Source organism: Lepisma saccharinum, chromosome 18 (genome assembly GCF_977018435.1).
Source record: "Lepisma saccharinum chromosome 18, izLepSacc3.1, whole genome shotgun sequence".
NCBI lineage: Eukaryota > Metazoa > Arthropoda > Insecta > Zygentoma > Lepismatidae > Lepisma > Lepisma saccharinum.
This window is the reverse complement of record NC_139246.1, coordinates 57,894,092-57,916,850: the sequence shown is the minus strand read 5'-3', so window position 1 is coordinate 57,916,850 and position 22,759 is coordinate 57,894,092. Positions and strand designations below refer to the sequence as shown.

At 37.3% G+C, this 22,759-nt stretch overlaps 1 protein-coding gene across 1 annotated transcript in view; it reads left to right on the top strand.

The window, feature by feature from the left end:
* The first annotated feature begins 8,667 nt into the window (after nt 1-8,667).
* Nucleotides 8,668-22,759, top strand: part of Pex2 (peroxisomal biogenesis factor 2) — a 40,007-nt gene continuing 25,915 nt past the window's right edge. Inside the window, exons 1-4 of the mRNA XM_083140538.1 lie at nt 8,668-9,360; nt 16,026-16,103; nt 19,318-19,380; nt 22,433-22,612. Of these exons, the coding sequence (XP_082996664.1) occupies nt 9,277-9,360; nt 16,026-16,103; nt 19,318-19,380; nt 22,433-22,612 (405 nt within the window). The 5' untranslated portion in view covers nt 8,668-9,276. The remainder of the gene's footprint in view (nt 9,361-16,025; nt 16,104-19,317; nt 19,381-22,432; nt 22,613-22,759) is intronic.

Genomic DNA, 22,759 nt, shown 5'->3' with positions numbered 1-22,759 from the left:
CACACACCCACACGGTATAATTTAACAATACAGGGAATTTCTCCAATTTGTTTAAAATTTCGGATACTTACTAATTTGGGTTTCCTAATCACGAATCTGCACTTAAAATTTGGCGCTCACGTATAGAAATTCCTGAATTATGGCTAGCCCCACGGACCATTGGTGCTAGCCCCATGAACCATTGGCACGTGGTTAGGTTAGGAAACATAGTTAAATTTTAGGGTCGTACTAATATCAGGAATATACATATATTTCGTAACGGAAAATCTTGCGATAAATAATGAGCAATTGTGCATTGTCGGTTGCGATGGCTGACCCTCTTATTTTGCAAGTTTGACACGTGAGCGCCAAATTTTAACTTCAGATTCGTGATTAGGAGCCCTAATTTTGTGTATATGCCGAATTTCAAGCAAAATGAAGAAATTCCCGGTATTGTTAAATTATACCATGTGGGTGTGTGTACATATGTGCATGATTATTTACCTATATACCACAATATTTAGAGCAGTTGTTATGATAAACACAATAACAACAAACCAACTGTCTTTGCAGAAAAAAACACTGATAACGATAATAAGCTCCGAAGAACTTTCTTTTATCCCTTTCATCTATTCTTTACAAGAATTAATGTAACAAGGAATGGCATGAGTTTACAATACCGGACCACTCTCCAATTTCTATAAAATTTCGCCTACTTACTAATTTCGGTGTCCTGATGACGTATCTGTAGTTCATATTTGGCGGTCACTTGTTAAAATTGTACATTTACGTGTACAACTTGTAAAATAACCTTGCAATTTACCACGGTGATTGTCCATACACAGCAATTCGGAACCATCTTTCTTTCGCAATTAATTAGCTAATGGTCTTCCTTTACGCACAACAATCTTGTTCACGACAGACGAGGAATGCCTACGAGGTTAGGTTAGGCCTGTTAGGTTAGGTTCCATTAGCATAAATACAAAGAAAAATTAATATTTTAGCTAAGAGAACTATACCTTATCTTGCCTGTTGATTTCTTCATGTTGGGAAAATGGCGTCTTCCGTGGAGCTATTTTTCTTATGGTAGGGTTATGTTACGTTAAGAAAACATAGTTTATTTCATTTTTTTCTCGATTTCCATACTTGACCGCCAATTATTACATGCAGATTCGTGATTAGGAGTTCACAATTAGTGAGTAGGCGAAATTTCATAGAAATTGGAGAGTGGTCCGGTATTGTAAACTTGTTCCCAAGGAATGGACTTTTGTATGGTGCATTAAATAAATAAATGGATATCCAATGTCGCAGCAGGAACCGAGTTTTGCCAGAATGGAGTTCCGGTGCATTCCGGATCACTTTAAGCGCTGCCCTCCCCCCCTTTCAAAAAAGGATAAAAGTTTAATTCACGTACTGCAACCACACAGTTATTCGAGCAATAAATATCAAACTGGCCTGAAGATTATTTTTCTTCTACAATTTACATTTTGTACATTAAAAGATAATTTCTAATAAGCCTATTTTTTTCACGTAATGTAATTCATCTTCTGTGCCACTTCAGGGTCGGGTACCCTATTCTACACCCTCGAATTTTCAATTTTTTTTTTCTTTCTGAAGATTATTTGATCCTAAATGTGAATAAAAAAAAATTGGAGCGCGGAAATAAGTATTTACGACTGTACAGCCGTTTAAAGTTGAGATTTTGTCGTTTGAAATTGTTGACTTCAAATTTCCCACCGATTCCGGGCTCCGCCCTTGGGGTAATTGACTTACCTACCGCTACCGTGGCCCCGCCTTTATCTATAGTCCCTTTTTAAAGGCATGTTCGAAATTGGTTGGAGTCACTTGTCCCCAACACTATTTCTCACTGTTTTCCGCATTGACACATGAAGAAACAAAAATTTAAGGCTAAAAGTAAAGCTAAGAAGGTAACTTACCTCTTTTCCCCAAGTACAGGCATTGCAGGTTGAAGTTGTAAGTGAAAGTTGGAAAGTGAAGTCAGTCGCATGTAATAAGTCGTGTTTGTTGTCCTTTTGCACAGAATACTACCGTACCCCTTCAATCCATCATAAAAATAAGAAGTCACAAATTATCCCAGCCCACAAGTCATTCAGAAAACGTCCTGCGGTTGTCGAAAAGAAATGTGCATGATGTTCCACAAGATAACGTATTTACACATGCTGAGGATACTGTTCAACAATATGTTGAATGATATTCCTCCAAAAAGTGGGACCTCATAACATTCCTTTTCCTCATATGCCTTTTCGCAACAGACCAATATCCCTCAATCCTGTTAGTGCAAACTCCTGTTACTGGATCAACGAAGTGCGCCTTATGTTTCACGGTCTTGTGAGTGTAAGGGGAAACACCACCAAGACGTGAAATACATTTGTAAGATGCCCATTCATCCGACCAGATGAATGTTCCTGTTCCTGGAAGAACATGCTTCTCGATCAACGGAACGAGGGTTTCGGATGTACGATCGTCAACAAGCAGAAGCAAGCCCCTTTCTGCGTTGCAATCGTACATGCCGAAAACCCACCGTTTTGGAACTACCCTTCCTCCTGCAAAACACACTCTCATCCATCTGTTCAACAGAGCCAACACTACCTAAGCTGTCGTCTGACTGAAGTATCTTCCAGGAACAAATATCTTGCAGATACCGGTAAAACTGAATAACGTTCTTCTTTCGCAAACCACAAATATCACATCCCAAACGAACACTACTCCCGCAACCCCAAACAAACATCAACGAGAATATGTCGTGCCAAGGCAACTTCATATTCTAGAAAAGAATGTTCCCGATGTCACGGAATGATCAAAAACCTACACTTTGGACAACGCCACCAAGCCAACTCAGAATCACCTCTGCCATACCGTAATCTCATGAACACATTCCTACGATACCTTCTGGAACACCGTGCACATTTCCTCGAAGCAGATAGCCGACCATCTCCCTGTAAGTCAAGTACAATGATCCAACATGGCGCATGGCTTTTTTTTGCTCATGTAGCAAAATTGCTTAAAATTGCATCGTAAGTATGAAAATTATGGTCGAAATTGGGGTAACAATAGTTAAAAAATTGGATATTTAAGTCCGATATTTTCAATGAAGAGGTTTAGTCTAAGGCTTGATTTTCTTTTCATGTGTAGACCTGCCTGCAGGGTGTCTGTAAATAAAATATCAGTGCTTAAATATGCAACCCTTTTTTACAGCATGGGCTCAAACATGGCCGTTCATTGAATTTTGACAGTTTTCGGGGTTAAATATCTCAGATGGGTCCTCTTGAGAAATTCTGAAATTGGGCAGAAAGGAATCCCTGCATGAACCTAACTCACAGTAAAAATCTCAACTTTTAGATTCAACTCATTTTGGTCAGTGTGAGGTTACATATGTCACCTAATTTCTGACGTTGCAAAGTAAGGTTAAACTACATCCCATACTTAGAATAATGAAGTCTTTTCTTTTTCTTTTTTAAATTTAGTCTCAGAAAATATAGTAACATAAGGTTTTAATAGTTGACTTACCAGAAATTGAAATTACAAGGTATGACAATTGAAAATCTGCGAAATCTCATTGCAAAAGGTTTGATTTATTAGGTACCCACAACCAGTTGGTGTTTTCAGCTCCAGCTTCCTATTCATTCTCTTTGTTCTTTCACTAAGTTCTTAAGTAAATTATCAGAAACCTTCAGTTCAACACATATATTTTTTCTTGACCAAGTGATAGCAATAAAACTGATGATTCTGACCTTTTCAATATTAGTTTTTGTCTGTAGATTCCTTCCAGGTAACACCATGTAAGAAAACTAGCACCTCTGGGGATGACGCCATATTGAATACCTTACCAAAGGGCTGAAACAACGGATACAGCAACAAATTTGCATATGATACAAGTCCTTTAATTCACTTGGCATTATACAGTAATTAAATACGTTTGCACACTGAATAAGATACACAAAAGCCCATATCCGATAGGCCAGCTGAAAAATGTTCTTCCCGCTACCGCAAGCCGACGTGCACCATGCCGCTGTGTTCAAATATCACGCTCCCAGAATTCCGCATTCTTGCAAGAAGCTCCCAGAAGGAGTAAAATAAAAACAAATGAGGAGCGGAAAGCAATACTATTTACGATCTTCAACATTCTCCCCCCCTCCCCCTGTTGGAATGCGCAGCATCCAAACTAAATCATGAAAGTTCAATTGATCTTCCCATCTGGAAGAGGTACAATCTTACTGAGAGCCCTTCGGTACACTCCATCCTTGGTGCGAACCATGGCTACACGAACTAAATTGTCTTTCCCTGGAAACACTTCTTCTATAATGCCCATTTTCCAGGATAATGGGGGTAGGTTGTCTTCTTTCAGAAGCCAAAGTAGTCCTGTTTGCAGGTTGTTCTGCGTGGTTGTCCACTTCTGACGCTGTTGCATACCCTGAAGATAATCTCGGGACCAGTTTCTCCAAATCCTGTGTTGAAACTGTTGAACTCGTTGCCACCTGGAAAGTCTATTTTCCTTGAGATCAGTTAAGTCTGGTTGAGGAAAGGAAGTTAGTGGACCACCAATAAGAAAGTAGCCTGGAGTGAGGTAATTAAATTCTTCATGAGAGTCAGGTGAGGATGTAAGAAGTCGAGACTTTAAGCAAGCTTCGATTTGGCACAAAAGAGTTCACAGCTCTTCGTATGTCAGTACTGCATTCTTGGCGACTCTACGAAGATGGTACTTCATGGATTTTATGGCGCTTTCCCAGACACCACCGAATGATGGGCTACGTGGAGGTGAGTTTTCCCACTGAAAGTTTTCTTGTGCTGCATACCTTTGAATGTCTTCATCAGTGGCGTAGCGTTATAGTACGCCCAGCGTTCCCAGATTTAATATTTAAAAAATGCGTAAATATAAAGTAAATCTTGACTAATTTCATATATGTCTGACCTTCATGGCATTATAATAGCTATTTCTCGCGATCCGCTTGCAACGCTCCACTAACAACACTCGTTCTAGCATTTCTTTTCAATGCCTTTCCTGGCCGGACGCCGAGCAGCTTTGGCGTACAGGACCCTATATTCCTTGCTGTCTATCTGAAGGGAAAGCTTGGATCTCTAAAGCACGCGCCCAAATGCTCTCTCTTACGCCCGCGTATGGAGCAGAGTGCTACGTGATTGGTTCACGTGACCCTTCCTGCCTTCTGAAGCAGACGACAGCGGTAGAATTTCTACCCGGTTCTTCGCACTCGTGCTATGTGTTGCTACAATACGCAATATTGACTGACGTAACTTTACCAAACCGAAATATAAGCACTTCATAATGGCCACTGCATTGTATAATTTATCGCACGAACAGCAATGTGCATTAAAAACTAAAAGATCAACACAGTTTTTGTCAAATAAGTTGCTGAAGTCCTCGTGGTAGAAGTTCAGCCTGTGGCTGCTCTACCACGTAATAATAATAAAAAAACAATAGTTTTGCGGGTTATTTTTTCGTTATTATGTAACTGCTTAATATTGTGTCAATGGAAATGTTTAGCATTCATTTGAAAACTCTTAACATCGAATGGTCTCTGGACAAAATTATTTTAAAATGTTCATCAACATTCTCAAGACGTAATAAACAGTGGTCTGAATTACTAATCGGCACTGTTACGTTAATAGAGTGTATGATAGTTCGATCATCCGCCCACCTCCGTGTCAGAGTGTTTTGCACAGTGCGCCAAGACGACAGAGGCCCGTGATTCGAATCCCGGGGTGAGCACGGGTGTTCTTTGTGAGTGTCCCTTCATCAATATCATCATCACTCATATTCATATTCGCGATTAACCAAAAGTGGTAGAAAAGCGAAGTAAAATAAACCAAATCAATCATTAGTTGGATCATTCACAACAATGACGTCTACTGTTGTCCAGAGGCTTGTGATTCATGTAGGTTTTATAATGATTTATGTCATGCCGAAAGGTATAAAACACCAGAGTTCAAAACATTTGTTGCATAGTGAGGCATCTAATTTTCTAGCTAAAAACTGCATGGACGATGATGCTTTTTTGCAAACCCAGCTGACTTCAGGCAAATAAACAACACCTGTGGCGACTAATTCCATAAGTAAATTATTAACCAAAAAAGGAAAAATGAACAATGAAGAAAAAGGAATGTTATAGGAAACCAGACTTTTGTACTCACCACTGCCGAAGCTAACACACTTCACGGGGAGTTGATTGTTGATTGTGTTTTTCTCCGCAGAGCTTCATTGTTGATTCCGACGAAAATCGTAGAACGGAAGAAAAGTTCAAAGTCAGCTATTGCTTCATGCATTCGCGAACAAGAGCTCCTGAAACAGCTGATTCCACTGTACCGTGACAATTAATGCTACTGTAATCGCAACCGAGTTCAAGGTCACTGCAAAAGGCGTTGAAACAATGTTCGTTACGAAAGCACAGAAAACACGTATGCGTGCAAACCAAAAACACTGTTTGTTCTGTAACACTATCACAATTAGCACTGTCACAACTGATGATCACTGACCTGCACGAAACAACTGTCACTATATCCGGAATGCGGAAGACCATAAATGTCTGTAGATTCCTTCCAGGTAACACCATGAAAGAAAACTAGCACCTCTGGGGATGACGCCATATTGAACCCACTAGAGAGGGTTGGAACAACGGATACACCAACAAATTTGCATATGATACAAGTCCTTTAATTCACTTGGCATTATACAGTAATTAAATACGTTTGCACACTGAATAAGATACACAAAAGCCCATATCCGATAGGCTAGCTGAAAAATGTTCTTCCCGCTGCCGCGAGCCGACATGCACCATGCCGCTGTGTTCGAATATCATGCTCCCAGAATTCCGCGTTCTTGCAAGAAGCTCCCAGAAGGAGTAAAATAAAAACAAATGAGGAGCGGAAAGCAACACTATTTACAATCTTCAACAGTTTTCGCTAATTTACATTTTTCTTCTTACAATTTCCATTGTATGATGTACTAGCCACGCAAAGGATTGTCACACTTGTCTTCCTTTTCTTCAGTTCTAATACTTTGTGAAAAGCAACTTTCCAGCTTCATTAGCTACAAAATGAATTTTGTTTCAGATCTCTAGCTCTAATGGTTTTTGAGATATTAAGGTTTCTGAAAAGTGCTACATGAGCAAAAAAAAAGCCATGCGCCATGTTTAAAAAATGGCTGCCCAGAAGAACTAAAGACAATAAATTTTCTTGAACATTGGTTTTATTATCTAGAAACATGTACAAACGTATGTACAAAAATTTATTTTTTTCTAAAATGGTCATGCAACCACCATTGGATCGTTTGGCATGGAATGACCCGTTGAGTGCACCGTCAAACTTACATATATATGTGCTATCAAACAATACAGAGATGAGTCACATGCAGGTGGTGCGCTGAGGAGAAAGGATTCACACATGTGCAGAGCGTTTTGTTGCATTGTACTCCTGCGAGACCAAATTCCTGGAACCTTCACTGTTTTGTTTCAAACCGTCGCGACATGACTCAAGTCAAATGTTTCGTCCGGTGTAATGCAGTTCAAAAGAGCCCCATGTTAAACATTCCCTGAGTCAGTTTGCAACAAAAATGACTCGTCGCGTCTTGTCGGATCCGGTGTGTGGCTGGTCTTAAACGCTAAGAGGGGGAGGGGAATGCTGTTGATGATGGATTACTAATGATCATATACCCATAATTGGCATAAGTGAAGAATATTACAAAGTAGATGCCATTTAAAAAAAATGCATTATTTTAATGATTACATTTGAACTTGAGTACATATATTTATTTCGGAAACGGCTTCATCCTAGGGGAAACAGAATACACAAAGAAATGTATCATAATCACCATTTACACGTTTTCTTCAGCAGGAGGTAATTTAGTCTTTAGTTACAAGATTCATCAGCTGTATTTCTTCCAGCATTAATTTTCCCTCCTTGCAGAATTTTACACAGAATATTAGATTTCCCCCTCTGGGGACTGTCCGCATTCAAAATTTATGGATATGGACTATTTAAATATCCTTTCCTTCAGACAAGTTCAGTTTTAATTAAGGCTGAGCCGATGTTGCGGTATCGGAAAGTATCAGCTGAAATTTATTTGCTGATACTTTTCCAACATTTTTAAGTACTCAGTGAGAGACCAAAATGCCATGCAACACTTTCGCAGAGTGTAATTATCGTGGAAATTATGTAAAATTAGAGTTTTTTTAAAAAAACACAAGTTTTGTGTCAAAAAACTTTATTTTGTGATAACATAACATGTAATTTAATATTCTGGTGTAATTCTAAAATATTTTTAACCCTGCGTAGGTCGCGCAGGGTCTCTAGTTCCGGGTGTGGGGTTTTAACGTTGTTATTTATCAATTATTGTCTTGTCAGCACCCTCCCTCTGTCTAGCTGAGTTTCAAACCTTCCTCTTTTCCACCCCGATTTTGTTTTAAGTATTAGTAAGATCTTCAAACCACTAGAGAGGGTTTGTTGAAGCCCCTTGCTGTCTGAGTCCGTTGGTGACTATAGGCGTAACTAGTGTTTACTGAAAATCCAGTCTGCCATTCTGTTTCTGATTTATGGTGCGCAACCATTGACATAACTTTTCTGATGCAACCCACGAAGGGTTAAGCAAAAATCTTGGAAAAGGTCTGTCTGAAAAGTAGTGGCAATGGATCAATAACTCAAGAAATAAAATATATTTATGAACATATTTACATTTATCTTAAAGCCCTAAGAGTCCCCTTCAAAATAATCACCATCAGCTTTTCTACAGTCTTCCATGTTTTTACTATATCAGAGAAACAAGAACTGAATTCTTCGCTGGTGATGGAAGATAATTTGGCAGTAGTAGCCGCCTTAATTTCTTCCAAATTTTCAAATCTCTTGCCTTTCAACTCCCTTTTTATCTTGCCAAACAAGAAAAAAAATCACAGGGGACTAAATCAGGTGAATATGGAGGGTGTGGCATGACTGTTACCATTTTTTGTCCCAAGAATTGGTTGACATTTTTCAATTCAGCTTTTCATCTTTACTCAACACCTTGGGCACAATGCGAGAACACTTCTTTCTTTTGTTAAGGTCCACTGTTATAATCTGATGAACTGTGTCTTTATTTACTGCCAAAGCTTCTGCAATCATCCTTACACTAATTCTTCTGTCATTTTGCACCATTTCTTTCACATTTTGCACTAATTCTTCTGTATGAACAGTTTTTGGGCGACCTGATCTTGGTATGCTTCTTTGATGCTGAGGTTAGAACCAATTTTTCTGAAATTACTTTTCTTTGTTTATTTCAGGTAACTATTTATAATGGCTGCTAAGCATGTGCAAGCAGAAAATCTGTTAGCTGGTAAAAAGGCTTCAGGAAAAGAACTTGTTCCTAGAGTAAATCAGGTTTGTTTCTCTATCTCTTTCTAAATATGCATATATTGTAATGTAATCAAGTTAAACTACATATGTCTAAATATATTAAACAAATACACATCAATCCATTGAAGTGTAGACCGCTGTGTCATGTTTGCACTATCGGCAAGTGAGGGTGCTTGCAGCCATGTGTGGGCACTGTAGACTTTCCGTGAATAAAGCACACAAGTTTCCATAACTATTTTAAAGAGTGATTTATTCACTTACCAATTCATGAAAGAAGGTGCTGAAACTGGTCGCTTTCATTGTCCACACTGACACCTCTTGATGAAGTTACCCATAACTGCAGTTCATGTTGATTAATATTGGTAATTTCTTGGCGGATGTTACATTTCAGTTCTACTCAGAAGATAAAAATCGCATGAAACTTTTACACCCGGCAATCTTGTTTGAAATCACCTTTGAACTTTACTTGCTGACTTGAGTTAACACATGTGCATCATAAATAAATACAAGCTGTGCAGTAGGAAACATTTGCTGAGCCGTAACACACTTTGCAGTTGAATACACTGAAAAACACAATTCATAACAATCACCCTATCACTTCGCAGTCACCAGATTAATAAACAGGCCACACAATACACAACAAGGAGCCTTATCTCTTCACAGTCTCTTGTCTACTTTCAGGACCTCCTTATAAACCGGTTTCTAGCACCCCCCCCCCCACCAGCTTTTATTAGTGGGTGTCTTAAAAAAGATTTATCAAAAAATGTGTGCTCACCAAAGGTGACTAGTTTGAACACCTCCTTTTATAAATCTAATATGCAAATAACCTTTTAAAACAATCACGGAAACTGTTGGGCCATTGCTTCATCGACTCTCTACGATGCCGACAAATGGTCGCAAGTGCTTGCTTGCTGTTAACTCAAACACTGATGCAGCAATCTAAACTTCAATGGATCGCATTGTATACAAACCATCCTTTCATCCAGACATAACACAGGAATTGAGATTAGAAGGTCACCCTGCAAGTAAGTTTCCTTATATATGTATGCCTAATGTATTTATAAAAATATCACTTCAATGCATCAACCACACCAAGTGTAATTTGTAAAGTCTCGTTACAACGGGCTATAAGTTTGCCATCTTTTATTACCTTACTGATTTCTAGAATACAGAATACTCCATCAAAATATTTGGCTGCTTTAAAATTTGATATCCAAAGACCTGATTTTATGGCAGTTGGTGGACATCGTTAATTTACTTCCACTTTGGCTATCTGTTCATTCCTTAAGCATAAAATAGCTTAAAAAAATATTTCATTACCAAGCAAATGCTCAAGTAATGTCCTAAAATTGCTGCAAGTCATGTTGTAATGTGAAAATGTGAACTAGAACAGAAATTTGAAAATATCGGCATAATTTCAAAAGCCTGCAACATAGGAAAAATTTATTATTTGTCTATCATTTTCAAATGATTTGTCCAAATTTAAGCAAATGCAATAAGTTCAGTCAACCAAGGTATTTATTGTATATGTGAATTTCTGCTTAAGCAATCTGTCAACTGTTACCTCATACTATTTTTGTGCAAATTGAAATTTTTGGTAATACATTATAAATAGAGCTCGGGAGTTGATGATCTTAAAATTATTTAAAAATGACTTAAAATGGTAAAAAAATGACGTAAAAATAATTTTAGTTTTTAAAATGAAAACTTGATATTTTGCATAAATTACAAGAGAGTAGTTGAATAATTAGACAATACCCGTGGCTCAGTCGGTAACGCGTCTGACTACCAAGCTCAAGGTCCCGGGTTCGATCCCCGGCCGGTTCAAATCCGTGAACTTTTCTAACGTTGGAAGCGGCTCCGGTGCCCACCCAGCATCGAATGACATGGGTACCTGGGGGAAACCCTGGGGGGTAAAGGTGGTCAGGGGTGTGATGCTGATCACATCACCCCCACTCACGACCGGATCAAGAAAGTGTGAGGCGTTACCCCCACACCCCCTATATGCCTTCATGGCATGCTGCTAAGCACAGGGGAACACTTTACCTTTTTTTTTTGACCTTTTACCGTTATTTGATGGTTTACACTACTGAAGGAAAGGGAAAAGCAATTAAGAGCTATTGTAGTTTTCTTTATTTTTATTTCAAGGTTTTCTTGTATGTCATTCACCTCATTTCAGAGTGGCCCTCACGCGATACAGTAGTTGGTCAGCATCTGAAAATGCAGTTGTGTTTTGCACACATCCGATTATGTATATATTTTTTTGTATTGTGACTAAAACCACAGATTAAAGCGATTATAGTGGCCAGTGAGGGAACCTTCCCCAAAAGTAGGAGCTTCTCGTGGAGCTTTTTTCCGAGGCGAGCCTCAGCCACTGGGCAGGTTGCAGGTAGCGGATAGCGAATGGCCACCAGATATGGTGGTTAGTTGTGAATAAGGCATAGCCAAATAAGCAGTCCTGGACTGAGGCGGCAGTGTTATCAGGGGTGGTGAAGCCAGTCCTCCTAGGGGAAAATAACCCTGATAGAAAATTTGGTCCTTCAGAGTGGGGTTTGGGCAAAGAGTTGACGGCCCTACCCCATAAAAAGCACCTTGTTCAGAAATCAATAGAGCAATGCCGGAAGTCATTGTGGAGAACGAATAAGGTACATGATTGGATTCTAACTTCTTGGGATGTAAGAAGTCTACATAGAGCTGGTGCACTGAAAAATCTATCAAATGAACTTCATAAATATAGAGTACATATTGCAGCCCTTCAAGAAATGAGATGGAAAGGAAGTGACATCTTTGAAAATGATGACTGTGATCTTCTACAGTGGCAGCATGGAAGCAAACGGCTTTGAAACTGGTTTTGAGGTGCAAAAAAGGCTAAAGCACCTTGTTATCAACTTTGAAGCAGTAGATAAACGTACGTGCTCTCTGAGAATGAAGGGAAAATTCTTTAACACCACATTTATTTGTGTGCATGCATCCACGGGAGAGAAGGAAGAAAACGTTAGGATGTGTTTTATGCCAAGATGGAAGCTACATATCAAAGAGTCCCTAATCATGACATCAAGATTATTATGGGAGACCTAAATGCTAAAGTAGGGAAGGAGATGGAGTGTAGGAGTGTTGGAAGTCACAGTCTACTTAAAAATAAGCAGCACAACTTTCCCACACAAGAACATTCACAAGGAAACATGGGTGTTTGCTGATGGCTCAACAAAAAATCAGATTGACCATGCTATCATTGATATGAGACATGCATCTGGCATAACGGATGTCAGGAGTTGTATAGGTGCAGATGTTGATTTACCATTTTATGGTCAGAATCAAATACCATCCTAAGATATCAACAATTGCAAAGAAAATAGAAGAAAGGAATATCAAATATGATCATGAAAAACTGAAAAATATAGAAGTAGCATAGAACAACAACTAGAAATCAGAGAGACTGATGAGAACAAGGCAGTAGAGAGATTGTGGCTAAACATCAGGCAGAGCATTCAAGTAACAGCAGACGACACTCTTGGTAAGATGAAACAACGCAAGAGAAATGAGTGGTTTGATGAGGATTGTAAGCAAGCCATAGATGAATGCAATGAATTAAGAAAACAAATGCTCTTCAGAGAAACTAGAACAAGCAAAAAGAATTACCGTGAAGCTCGGAGAAATGCTTGTAACATTTTACAAATGAAGAAAAAGATATAGGAAGAGCTGCAAAGAAAGTACCTCGGAAATGATGCCAGGAAATTTTAAGAGGGAATGAGGAGAATAAAACTGGGTTATCAGCCTAGAATGATAGCATGTCGAGATAAAGCTGGAAACTTGGTGTGTGGAGAAGAAGAAGAAGTGATATAATGCCCGAGAGAGTATATCCAAGAACTATTGAATAGACCTGCAAGTAGAAATGACATAGAATGTTAGCAACATTCTGGTCCTCAACAGTTTATTAATGAACCCACAGTAGTAGAAATTAACCAAATAATCAGAAATTTAAAGAATAATAGAGCCCCTGGTGAGGACAATATCACTACAGAGATGATTATGAAAGGAGGCATGAAATTGTGGAAGTTGATCTATAAACTTCGAAGCATGATTTGGGAAAAAGAAGAAATGCTTGAAGAATGGTGAATAGGACTACAGGAGATTATTCTGTCAAGAATATACAAAATGTTTACCAATGTTCTGGCTGGGAGATTGAAGGTATACATCAAGGAGGTTATAGGAATGTGGGTTTAGGCAAGGATGCTCTGCCACAGATCAAATCTTCACCCTTGACAAATTTTGGAGAAAGCATTTGAATATAATATAACAGTGCACCAATTGTACATAGACTTTAAACAAGCCTTTGATAGTATAAATAGATCCCAAATATATGAGATTATGGAATAATTTGGAATACCAGACAAATTAGTAAATCTAACTAAAAGACTCTTACTAAGACACTTAATAAAGTTAAAATCCAAAATAACTCTCGGACATGTTTGAAACCATAACTGGAGTTTGACAAGAAGATGCCCTTTCAACAGCACTCTTCATATTATGTCTAGAAAAGGTCATACGGAATGTAAAAATCCGACCTGCAGGAAGATTTTTCAATAGAATGAACCAGTGCTTTGCCTATGCAGATGACATAGCTCTATTGGGGAGAAGTCAAAGCTCTGTTAAGGAGGTTAAGTTGGCAATTGAAGAAGCAGCTTAACAAAGTTGGATTAGAAGTGAATGTAATGAAAACAAAATATATGAGACTGACAAGTAACTCTACTCGGGTCAGAGAAGTAAAGATTGGTGACCAAAATTACGAAGAGGTGGAAACTTTCAAATATCTGGGATTATTAATGACACAACAAAATAACATAGAACTTGATATCAAAGATAAAATGTCAGCAGTCAACAAATGTCTCCATGCCTTTGTGGATATAGTTTTGGACGAGACGACTATCGAGGGCTTTAAAACTCAAGAGTATACCAGATGGGGCACCTAATAGTACCACAGCGAATAGTTCTGAAACGCGAAGGTTTATGGCAGTTCTGACGTCACCGCATCCGTCATAGCAGTCAAGTGGGGCAGTTTGAACTTTGTTTTGTTCAACATTATTACATTGTCAATCCATATCTCCATCCTTATTTGTACCTGCATCATGCAATGCAGGCCCGTTCCATTTCAAAACATGTCCCTTCGTTCGGGACATTTGACTTTCCGATAATTATCGGAACCCCGAATACATATGATACTTTTGTGACTCGCATTCTGCTTGTCGTTTGTGCGAAAACCGCGTATCGATGGCACTTCTCGTTTCTTATTCGAGGTGGTCTCCCTGAATTTGGTCCACATCTTCTTGTGATGTCTGTGGCAAATGTGGATGCTGGGAATTGCGGACGCCCACACACCCTGAGGCCGCCACTCAGCAGCACCATTTCTATGCGATCTTGACGAGTTTGTGACATGCTGGTTCAATTCTACTTCGGTCATTACTAACTTTCTTCACAATGAAGTTATGTAGAAAACAACTTCTGTTTTGTGTTTCTGAGCCAATTCTAGCCTGAAATCATGTTTCACATGACCCTCTTCCCATTTCAAGAACATGAGCTGAATCCAAGATGACTGATTTCGAGATGGCGACTAGAGATCAGACATGATCTGTCCACTGGGCCCCTTGACCACATTTACATCGGTGACGTCAGAACTGCCGTAAACCTTCGCGTTTCAGAACTATTCGCTGTGGTACTTTTAGGTGCCCCACCCTGTATAAGACGCTGATTCGACCAACAATACTGTATGGAAGTGAAACCGGGATACTCATGGAGAGATCGTCATTAATGCTGATGCCTTGGGAAAGGAAAATACTACGAAAAATATACGGACCAAAATATGGTGGTGAAGGATGGAGAATACTTTATAATCATGAATTGAAGGAATTATATAAATCTCCTGATATTATAGCTGAAATCAAGGCAAGGAGATTGAGCTGGGCAGGACATCTTATTAGAGTGAATGCTGACAGAGTAGTAAAGAAAGTATTCTCCGTAAAATCCGAAGGAAGACGAAGAAGAGGGAGACCCAGGATAGGATGGATAGATGATTTGGAGAGAGGCATCAGAACACTGGGGATAAGGAGATGGAGACAAAAGGTGCAAGATAGACAAGAATGGACTTACATTGTTGAGAAGGCTAAGGCTATACTACAAGGGCTGTAATGCCAACGGAAGAAGAAGAAGAAAAAGTGAGAGAACCTCAAAGTATTTTAAATGCTGGAGGAAAAATAAGTGTACCACAATTAATTATTTATGCATTGCTTAACATTTCATTTAAAAATATTATTGTGCATTTCCGTTGACCATATTTTTGATTAATGGTGAACTTGCCGAACAGACCATGTCAGGAAATGTAAATACATAAATTATGCTAGCAAATGCATTTAAAATTCACGAAACAGCAGCGGAGAAGAAAAATAAACCTCAAAAATGAAGCAAAATGCAATGAAAATTGCAAAGACTGTTGAAAAATGACCAAAAAGCCAAAAAATGCAAAATGAAAACAATGTTTTCTGGTTCTAACTTAAGGGAAATGAACCGATACCAAATTTAGCATTGCTTTCAAGGCTCAGAAAAGAATATGATTTTTCATCAACTTCCAAGCCCTAATTATATTTTGATGCAAGTGATTTATTATATTTATTATGCACTTTTATTTTTTCTTCCAGCTTGATGCTGTGGAGCTTGACAAGGAAGTGGTGAATGTTTTGAAACAGCAGTTAGATAATTCTCTCAAGTTCATTGAGGTAAGCACTGTTATGCTTCCAGATTACTGATGTGTCTTCTGGAAATTATCAGCGAAATAAGTGTTATAATTTTACAGAGTACTTCTTGTCAGCCTCCTTGGCAAAGTGGTCAGCATAATGCATTAAAGCCAGGGATCGCAGGTTAGAATAATGGTCACAGCTTGGTTGTATTGTTTTGTTTTTGTTCCATCATCTATTTCACCAGATCATTATTCGCCGGCCCCCATGGCAAAGTGGTTAGCACATTGCACTGTGACACCGGGGGTCCTGGGTTCGAATCCCTCCCTCGGCGTGGATGTTTGTGAGTGTTCATTTGTCAATTTCATCATATCATCACTCATCCCCATCTTCGCAATTAGTCTAAAGTGGCTAAAAAAAGCGAAGTGAAATAAAGCAAAATCCAATGAAGTTCAGTATTCATCTTCACTGTAGCAGTTAACCCAAGAGGTAGAAAAGTAACTTAAAATAACTGAATAGATGATAGACTTCATGTTTCGTTCATTCTGTAATAAACTATGTTTGTTATTTTGCATAGTGGTAAGTGTTGATAAGCCAGTGCCAAAGTGTAGTGAAAAGAAATGAATACTTTGTGATACTAGTATTTCTTAACTCTAGGATATGAATAAAATTGAAAAAATAATGAAAATATGACAAAGGGACTTGAAACTTCAAATAAAAAGCCAACTTTAATCACATGTAAATTAATATTTGATCAAAAAATTAACAGTAAAATAAAAGTCATTGTAGTTTTAAAATGTTGTTACTGATTATTTTTTTAATCTGTTAAAGTTATCTTACACCATCTATGATAATAATATCAAAACAATATCGTCTTGCAAAGATTTAGGAATTGCATTTGATCAGATGTGCATAAACTACACTGGAAATACTGCAGCATTGTACCAAGTTACGGAAAAACTGCACTTCTACTTGGCAACAGACCAAGGTCATTAGTTGCATAAACCACAGTCACTTTTCCTCTAATGCAAAACATGTTCCATTCACACAATTAGTCTAATCCTTTTCAGATGGACCTAAATATTTTCCTCATAATTCACCTTTCCATCATCCACCAGAATAAAGGGTTTCAAATCATGTAAATTATGCCATCTTCAAATTTTTTCTTTGTTTTTATGTGTTTGTGTGCTTGCTTTGTTGTTTTCATAATTTCAATGTAAGATGGCCACTGTGTGCTGTATGTCAAATTTCCTCGGTAAAGAAAGAAATCAATATTATCTCTCAAAGAAAGAAAATTGCAATAGTCAGGAAAGAATTTTTGAGAAGAAACTGAAACTATTATCCTGTTTGTTGTTGAATTGACATGCATATGGAGGTTTCAGTGTGCACTGCAAGTGAATGAAAGAGAATGGCTATTAAAACCTGCAAAGAGGCACTGGCTAAGAAGGAAGATACACTGGAAAAAATGGTGCACCTCTAAAGGATCTGGGAAAGAAGATAATATCAGATGATACATAATATTATATTTTAAGTGGATTGTATGCTGACATGAAGCATAAGATGCAAGATCAGAATGCCTGGTGGTTGCAGTGAAAACCTTGTGTAGTAAAGTAGAGAAGGATGAATGAAACAAAGCCCTGTATGACAAACCGTTCTGAACTGTATGTATCCTCATATTTGTAAAAGCCTGTGCTTCTAAATCCGAATGTACTTCTTTAAAAAGGAACATCTTTTAATAAATCAACAATTCTCCTATTGCATTGAAACTGAAGTCAAGTATGTCATACCTACATTTGTATATAAACACAAAGAGAAAACAGACATGAAATATTCTAGTGAGAAACTTAGTCACATGCTTCTTATCCCAAAATGGAACGGCTAGTATTTTAAGGTTAACACTTTCATATCCTCGAAATTATACTAACATACTGCTTATCCCAAAAAATATTATCTTCAGCAGTTATAGACGAATAGTTTTTTCCATTTTATTTTACCTCGACTCCTGGTCCACATAATGTTTAATACAGGGTGTCCCACGAACGGCGCAACTGGTAATTAAGAGTGGCGTCACTTAGTAACCGAAACCTGTACATACATAAGTCATACACCAAATGTTAGCCCTGTCCAAGTAGATATTTTTAAACATAAAAACAACAAACGGGGTGCAGTGTTGTTCATGCAGTGTTGCCAAATGTAAGTGAAAGTGTAAATTTATTTTTCCACAAAGCATGGAGAATTGCATGTCAAACATTCATACGGAAATTTGGACGTCAATTTCCACCTTGGGTAGGTGGACTATTTCGCCATCTATAGTTCAGAGAAGAAAACCGATCGTTTTCGCGTATAGCCAATCCTGAAATGCCTCGTAAAGGAGTACCGGTCCAAATGTGTGTTTTAAAAAAATTATGAGGTAAAGTGGCAACACTGTTGATGTTTGAAGGCAACAAAATGTGTGTTTAGTGATGGTCTATGACATGGAAATACTGGAAACAGGAAAAAAAGAAAATTTTCATTTTTCTTTTTTTCCTGTTGCCAGTATTTCCATGTCATAGACCATCAGTAAATTTTCATTTTCTTTTTTTCCTGTTTCCAGTATTTCCATGTCATAGACCATCACTAAACACACATTTTGTTGCCTTCAAACATCAACAGTGTTGCCACTGTACCTCATAATTTTTTTAAAACACACATTTGGACCGGTACGCCTTTACGAGGGATTTCAGGATTGGCTATACGCGAAAACGATCGGTTTTCTTCTCTGAACTATAGATGGCGAAATAGTCCACCTACCCAAGGTGGAAATTGACGTCCAAATTTCCGTACGAATGTTTGACATGCAATTCTCCATGCTTCGTGGAAAAATAAATTTACACTTTCACTTACATTTGGCAACACTGCATGAACAACACTGCACCCCGTTTGTTGTTTCTATGTTTAAAAATATCTACTTGGACAGGGCTAACATTTGGTGTATGACTTATGTATGTACAGGTTTCGGTTACAAAGTAACGCCACTCTTAATTCCCAGTTGCGCCGTTCGTGGGACACCCTGTATTTACCCATGCTTTGCTACATGTGAGGGAAATAAAATCAAACCAAATTCCAGAAATCAAGCAGTGACTATATAGTTTTTATTTTTATAGCTAATTAAATCTTGTTAGTTCTGATGTTTATGTATTTGTGTGTGGTTTTGTCAGTTTGTTGTTTTTTATCATTGTTAAACAGTGTTAACTGTAAACTATTTCATTCATTTCAGCCAGGATACTTAGTGAAATGGGATCCAGAAATTAATGCTGCACTTAGATTAATTATATTCAAGGTTTGTACTTTTAAGTATTCTTATTTTCTTCCCAATGAGTTTCATCTTTACTATCAAACAAGGTAAAAGAAAATGTCATTGGCTAGTGCCAGACAGGGTAGACAGTATTTGTACAGCACACTTGATGATGGCTGGTCTAAAGTTGCTCACTCTGTATATTTACATATTTAATTGAGATCACACACTGTTCAGTGGCTTGGAAGTTGATGACCTAAAAATGTAAAAAATGACCAATAGAAGACTGTAAAATTCTTAAAAAAATTGCCTAAAAGAACTTTCACTGATAATGAAAGGTTGATTTTTTCATAAATTCCAAGAGAGTAGTTGAATAATTGGATAAAACCCATTGTTTGGTGGTTTAAACTACTGATGAAAAGGGATAAAAGCAATTCAGTGCTTATGTACTTTCCTATATTTTTACTTCAAGGTTACATAAAATACACCACAAGTTGTTTTTTTTGTGTAAGTCATTCATCTTGCTTCAGAGTGAACCTTCCATGATACAGTAATTGGCCAGCATCAGAAAATACGGTTGTGTTTCGCATACATCAGATTAAATTCTTTTAAATATTTTGACTAATTAATTAATTAAACCGATAATGGAGGCCACCAAGGGAACCTCAAAGCAGGCTTCACCCAAAGTATTTTAAGTTTGCTGGAGGAAAAATAAAGTCACCACAGTAAATTATTTAGTGCATTGCACAACATTTCAGTTAAAATAATAATGTACTTTTCCATTGGCTGTATTTTCAATTATGGCGAACTAGCTAAATGGATCATATCAGGAAATTTAAATATGTAAGTCATGCTAGGAAATGAATTTATAATTCATGAAACAAGAAGAGGAGAAAAATAAGCCTCAGAAATGAAGAAAAATGCAATAAAAAATGAAAAATACTGAAAAATGACCCAAGAGCCAAAAAAAGGCCAAAAAATGCAAAATTGAAATAATGTTTTTTGATTTTAACTGAAGGGAAATGGACAGATATCAAGTTTGTTTTCAAGGCTTAGGAAACAGATGATTTATCATCAAATTCCGAGCCCTAGTTATATGTAATGCAGCGCACTGCATGCTCATAATTCCTGAAGATGCTGATGTCAATACTTACACATTTTCCTAGGTCATTCTTTTGCATTCGATGGGCATTTGGAAATGATTATTTTGTACCTTATTTATTATGCAACATGCTTCAATACACATGGAGACACCAAAGTCAATTCACTGTTGCCATCTTCCTGATAACTTCATAATGGCGCATTGCAATCATTCTTAGGGGGTACTATGCCACCCCTCATAGACAGCTGTCTGCAGATGGAGCAGCACAAAACTTCTTGGGCGAAGAACTTCCTGGATGTTTCGATTGCATATATTGGCATTTCGTCTCTGGTGTGTAGTAGTGACACCATGACTTGTCGCCAGCTTCTCAAGGAAATCTGGATGTTCTTTGTACATATCCAATAGTCTTTCACCCTTTTGTCCTGTGCCGGCATCAAGCACCATGAAACCCAATGTGTGTACACCTTTTTCATGTGCAAATCATCATGAATATTGGCATCTGCATTGGAAAGTATAAATTTTAATGTGAACAGGCATTCTGCAGGGTATACAAAGTGACAAATGGCATTCTAAAGTAGCCAGATGTTTTGGAAATTATGCAATGTGCACATTATTTTAAATTTTGTGCCAGAAAGTAATTTTCCCAGGGGAACAAGCAACACTTTTTTTCCCCCAAAGGGACAAATAACCCTTTCCCAGTGAAGGCAAGGAATAGATACTTCAAAACTGTGGCAATGCTTTATTTAATATTATTTAGGGATGGGACCGATTAATCGGTACTCTATCGGTATCGGCCGATATAGGCATATCGGTGTATCGGTTTATCGGTAAAATTACCGATTATTTTACCGATCCGATATATTGATAAATATCTTATAATTTAGTGCAAAATTCTGCCATTTTGTTGTAATTTTTATGGATAATCTCCATGCCCTTCTTTCTAAAAAAGTAAATGTGTAAATATTCAACTTCTTTTGCACTGCAGTCACCTTGAAACACACATTTATTAAGGAGATCAATGATCATTTCAGGTTCTTCAAGGACCATTTTTATTTTATATCGGATCGGTAGAATATCGGTTATCGGTATCGGCAAATTTTATATCGGTACTTTATCGGTATCGGCCAAAATTTCATATCGGCCCATCCCTAATATTATTTGAAAAGGAAATAACACCTATTTTACTTTCCACACAAGAACAACAATTGACTTTTTACAGAATCTGAATACCCTGTATATTCTACAAAGTGAACAGTTATTAAGATTTGCTGAAACATTGTGTATCAAAAATGGATATTTAATTTGATTAAATGGCACTTTGTTTAATATCCTAAATTTCTCATATGTGGACATATGAACATATCAAAGCAAAACACTGTTAGATTGGTATAGTATAAAACTCGTACTAGTTCTAATCATGTAATATTAGAATCTTCTTGATAGCAAGATATAAACGGCAATCTTCATTCTGAAACAAGATCATATTTTTGTAGTTTCAATTTTGATATAATGTACGAACTTAATTACAAATGCTTCACATTAAATTATTAGCATGACTTATTCAGGAAGATGTTTTAATAAAGTAAGTAACTAAAATACAATTTGCTCCATGAGGTCTAGTCTTCAAAGTCTGTGATGTGAATCCAGCATAATATCCTTGTATTTATTAACACTCAAAGAAGGTTCATTATTTATGATAATTTTTAGATATAAGTTATGCACATTGTTTATACCTTGTGCTAACTTTCACTTCTGGTTCTTTGTTTGGTTTACCTGAAGACAACTTCTCATGCAGTGTATATATTGTAATAAAACAATAAAATACTTTATATTTGTAAGGTTTACAAATATTTAAATTACTTTTTTGCACTTGAAATTTTGGAAAATATGAACAGTATGAAAGTTATTAAATTCTATGCACTATAATTAACGTGATATGTGCATTGTTGTTGATAGTATTTATACTTCCATTACTTACTATAGATGTGTTTGTAGTTTTCAGTTCGTAAGTGGTATGGGACTTTTGGCCAACACTTTTTAAATATAAAGTACAAAGAGCCACTCTCTCAAACAAAACTATGGGGCTTTGCATTCCTGACAATTGGCTTGAAATATATTAAAGACAGATCCTCGGATATTGTGCATTCAGCAGGAGATTCAGTAAGCCCAGCAAAGGTAAGTGACATTGCAGTAATGCTGTTTCATATGTTTTCATTAGTGAAGGAACAAACATAATCGTAATGCATAATATTAGTTTTAATCAATAACTTTAAGAATCAAATTTTGGAGTTTCTGCTGTTGATACTGTTTTAAGTTATGAGA